At 49.4% G+C, this 4,783-nt stretch overlaps 1 protein-coding gene across 1 annotated transcript; it reads right to left on the reverse strand.

Annotated features, from left to right (window-relative positions):
• Positions 1–932: 932 nt before the first annotated feature.
• On the reverse strand, positions 933–2,070 carry Sdhaf1 (succinate dehydrogenase complex assembly factor 1). The gene has a single exon (XM_015497236.2). It carries the CDS (start codon positions 1,950–1,952, stop codon positions 1,596–1,598), a length of 357 nt encoding a protein of 118 aa, XP_015352722.1. The 5' UTR covers positions 1,953–2,070; the 3' UTR covers positions 933–1,595.
• Between the last annotated feature and the right edge of the window lie 2,713 nt (positions 2,071–4,783).

A 4,783-nucleotide genomic window follows, 5' to 3' on the forward strand; every position in this document is an offset into this window, starting at 1 on the left:
CACCTTGATGGAAAAAAACTGAGGCTGAGAGATGAATAGATGACTAAGGTCCCATGGTGAAGACTATTCAGAGACAGAAGTAGAGGAGATGACACAGAGCAGTGCCACAGCTTTGTTGTCTGAGGCACTCTAGGTCCTCACTAGGACCCTGTATTTCTCCCCCTTGCCCCTATCAGGCCTTTATCCTCAGTGATCCTCCTCTTAGAAGTCTATAGCTACTTTCTGAAAAACTCCTAATTCTTCAAATTTCAAGCCATCTTTATAAATGTTTGGGTGCCTGGCTTCTCCATTGGGATTAGGGCAGTGACTGTCTTTTCTGTCTGGCCTCTCTTCAGTCAAGGTCTGGGTTCCTCTCTAAGATCCTCCTTTCCTCAATTGCATCTGCAAGAATTCATCCCTCTTCCACTTTCTTAACTGACTTGGATGCAAATACAGCTCAGGGTTGCAAAATATAGTACTCTAGGTAATGTTCAGGGAAGGTTCGTACGGGAACAGGAGAAGGGGTATGCCTGTGTTTTGTGGATCCATCTCCCTGCCCCCTGTCCCAGGGCCTCGCTAACAAAAATCCCAGCTTCTAGCTGAGGTTGGACTCCTCAATCAGGTTTGAAGATATGTAAGTTTCTAGATTTTGTGAAACACTGAAAAGAATATGAGATCCCCACTACTGCCTCAGCTCCACCTTTTCCTCTCCTGATTTATTACTTGATTTAAAAGGAGTCAACTGGAGTCTTTTTGAAGTGAAGCTAGGATGGGTCTCCTCCTTGGATTTACCCAAGAGAGAGAACAATGCCACTTCAACCAATTTGCCAGGCTAGAGGGCTTCAGAAGGGAAGAGACAGCTCCCTACATCCATTCTCTCTGAGAGAGCCAAATCCAGGTGTGGATGTGTGTGTCTTCAAAAATTCCCCATAAAATCCTTAAGAACAGGGAACTAAGCACATCCCCAATTTTATTCCTTTTGTGCAACAGTCCTGAGAGAGAAGGGGCACAAGAGTTAGAGTTGCCCCTTTAACAATCAAATAGGGATTCTTAAGCTGATCAGCTGGGGGTGAGACCCCACCCCTTCCTTGTGGTTCCAGTTTGACACAGTGTATGGGGGTGAGGTCAGTAAGCTTTTCAAAGGGAATTCTAGTCTTCTCACGGTTCATCAGAGTATCTTTCCAAAGTGCTTTTCAGCAACAAGTCTGCTTTTCTCAGAGTTAAATACAGGAAAGGGCAGTCCCGTTGAGAGCCAGGGGTAGATGTGTTCTCAGAGGTGAAGGAAGAGAAGGGTCTCAGGCTCTTTGTCCATGACAGAGGGAGGGGGCGTCTGGGCTCCCCATGACTCTGGGTAAGTAGATCTCCGCAGAGCACTATTCAGCCTCCCAGGCCACCCCAAGGGGATGGGGGGACTGACCTGTCAACATGTATCGGGCAAGGTAGGACATTTCTCACCGTCCACCACAGGGCTCTCTACGCCCATGTCGCCAGGAGGGCTGTTTCCCAAATCTGGAGCTAGTTTCTCAAGACCTCTCATCTTCCATCAGATGGGTTCTCGAGCCCCTTCAAGGAGCCAGGCGGGCCCCTCTGCACCACTGAGAGAGCTCTTCTGCCTGTCATCGTCCATCGGGTCGGATCTCCGGTGCCACGGTGTCGTCGAGAGGGCTCTTTGGACCATCATCATCGTCAGGCGGGGTCCCCAGGGCCGCCGCGCCGCCAGGCTCCTCCGTCGGGCCCCGCGGGCGCACAAAAGCACCCAAGGCCTTGGCGTGGTCGGAGCGCAGCAGCTGCAGCTGGCGCCGTCCGCGGCGGTACAGGTACTCGATGCGCAGCACGTCGGTGCGCGGTAGGCTGGCGTTCTGCCGGAACTCGGCCCGCACCCGCGCCTCGGCACCCGGCTTCCCGCGCCCAGCGCGCAGAAGCTCTCGGTAGAGGCTCAGAACTTGCCTCTGCAGCCGGCTGGGCCGGCTCATGATAGCAGCAGGGAGGCAGCAGCAGCAGCAAAGGCCGGGTGGACAGCAGCCAAACAGCTGCCCAAGCCAAAGGGCAAGGAAACAGTCACTTCCGCCGCGCGCCCTTCAAAAACTCCGCCCCCCGCCTCCAGCTATCCGGCACCTCCACTCCCGATTGGCTGAGTGGCAGTTACGTCACGGCGCACCGGGGAAGGGGGCGGAGTCTTTGTAGCCCTGGCCCGCCCCAAGGGGAATTAGTGTCCTTGAGTGGACAGCCGTTCTATCGATCCAAGCACCTGGGACCTGGGGGAAGAGAGCTAGGCGCTCGGACTTTTAGGCTTTGGGTCAGAGAGTACCGGAGGTTCTGACCTAACCCCTTGGTCTTGGAGGAGAGGGAGCTAGGGACGTGGACCCTTCTGACCCCAAGGGCGTGGGAACACTGGGAGAGAAAAGACAACATTTTATTTTGCTTTGTCTTTTAAGGAGACGGGTTTCGCTATGTTACCCAGGTTGGCCTAGAATTTCTGGAGTCAAGTGATCCTCCGGGGCAGCTGGGACTACAGGCGCGATCCACCTGGCTCCAAGCACTTTGTCATTAGTTATTAAAAGCTGCGTGCGTTCGCTTCCTCAGGCCAGGTCTGCTTTAGGGGTCCCAGCCGTGGAGACTTCTAGAGGGAAGGGATTAAGGAGTAAAATGCTGGGTCCGGGACAAGATTCTCTGTTTTGGAAGACAAGCAGAGAGAGGGAGAGAGCGCCAAGCTCAAAGAGTTGGACTGGTCGCGCCCTCTGCGGGTGAGAGTCGGGTCCTGGGGCAGCAGCGGGAGAGTCCTTCCCCGCAGTTAAAGCTCGAAGTCCCATATGCTGAACAGCTTGGCTGGGTTGACACAGTTTGAACCTCCTGGTCTGCTGCTGCAATTTCCTTGTAGTCCTAGCAGGCTGCTGAGAGGCTCGCAGGGAAACGCCCCCTCGGGTCCCATTAGTACCAGGAGCAAAGGGAACCAACCACTGGATAACCCCTGAGCCTCTGCCAGGCATGCAACCAAGTCTCTGCACATGAGTGGGCAGCCCCCGCTGGGCACTGGTTCTGCAGAAAGGATGGGTGGATCAGGGTCAGAAGATGAAATGGAGTCCAGGAGTCTAGAGGGGCTCAGAAACCACCGTGAATCCTGCCGGGTGTATCTGTATCAGCAAAGAGGAATAAGGTCTAAATCAAGAATGGTAGGATATTTGGAGCTGATGGGTTCGTAGGGTTTCATAATACTATTCTATTTGTGATACTTGAAATATTTTCTTTTTTTTTTTTTTGAGTTGGGTAAAACAGTCAGAAACTTTATTCTGTGTGTACAAAGAACAGAGAGGGGAAAACTCATGCTCTAAAGACACTTGCTTCCCAATGTGCGTCAAGAGGGGCTCCTCTTGGGCTGGGGCTGTCGCTCTGTGGCAGAGCGCTTACCTCACATGTATGAGGCACTGGGTACAATCCTCAGCACTACATAAAAATAAATAAATAAAGATATTGTGTCCATCTACAATTAAAAAATATTTTTAAAAAGATGGGCTCCTCTTATGAGTGAAAGGGCCGATGGCAGGGGTCAGATCAAGGTGGGAAAAGGAGAATCATGAGCAGATTATCTTTTTGTGCTAGTTTTGTGCTCGCCACACCACTGCATTTAGATTTTTCTGGTTTGGATTGATTTTGCAGGTCTTCTGTCATGGTTCCTGTTGAGTAAGCATGCCGTTAGGCATGGTTGAAACCAAGGAGGCGACTTACCACTTTTTTACCCAAAAGGGGACTTAGAATGACCCTTTGGTTCCACTCTCATTTCTCCAGCTTTATTTGATACTTTTTCTTTTAAGCACTTTCCTAAAAGAGAGATTTCGAGGGAGAAAATAAAGCCTTGGGGACCAATTGCATCTCTCTCACCAATGTCTTTATAATCGGTTTACTGCGTGCTCTGTGACAGGTACAATTCCACATGACTTTGATGTTTTATCATTTACCTTATGGGAATATGTGACACAGTATATTCATATAATAAAATGTGCAATATAATGTTTGCAATTGGTATTTTTACATTGCTACTTAATTTATATTATTTTATGTAATATTTTTATTTTGAAGTAGTAATTATTTCAAGGCCCTTTGTCACTGTGCCTTTCATTGGTGTTTTTAAAGCTCTAAGAACTCTCAAGATTCTGATATGCAGTGAGTATTGTCAACTCTGGCAATGGAATGGACACAATGGCAGATGTATCTGCTTTTCTGTGTTGTTTTTCTTTCTGTGGCCATCTCTTCATTCCCAGGGTCACTCAGGGGTTTAAACATCCATGCTTTTAGCTGGGTGCAGGCCTGTAATTCCAGCTACTTAGGAGACTTTGAGTCAGAAGGCTTATAAGTTAGAGGCCAGCTTTAGCAATTTAGCAAGACCCTCACTCAATATTTAAAAAGAAATAAAAAGGGCTGGGGGTGTAGGTCAGTGTAGAGGGTCCCTGGATTTAATCCCTAGTGCCTAAGAAAAATTCATGTTTTTCTATCAAGTGGTCCTTCATTTCCTAGACAACTATGTCAATCAGGCTTAGGGTCTTTCTTTGCTTTCCAATGGACTCAAGGGGCTGCAAAATCTCAGACGACATACTATCCCTCCACCCCCAGCCCAGTGTCTATCTGTGGTTTTCTGATAATGGTCTCTCAGTGTGCCTTTGGGGATCTAGCTCCATTCGATATACCCAGACCTGGCCAAACAGAGATAAACAGAGCACTCCATCCCCCGTTCCTTTGATCAATACAGGAATGAGCAAAGGGGCACTGGGACGATGATTGTCAATAACTATCAGCCCTGGGATATCTGCTA

Source organism: Marmota marmota, unplaced genomic scaffold (assembly GCF_001458135.2).
Source record: "Marmota marmota marmota unplaced genomic scaffold, marMar, whole genome shotgun sequence".
Lineage (NCBI taxonomy): Eukaryota > Metazoa > Chordata > Mammalia > Rodentia > Sciuridae > Marmota > Marmota marmota.

Excerpts from the sequence above, each read along its gene's own strand:
- Sdhaf1 (XM_015497236.2), bottom strand. The coding sequence starts at position 1,952 with ATGAGCCGGCCCAGCCGGCTGCAGAGGCAAGTTCTGAGCCTCTACCGA.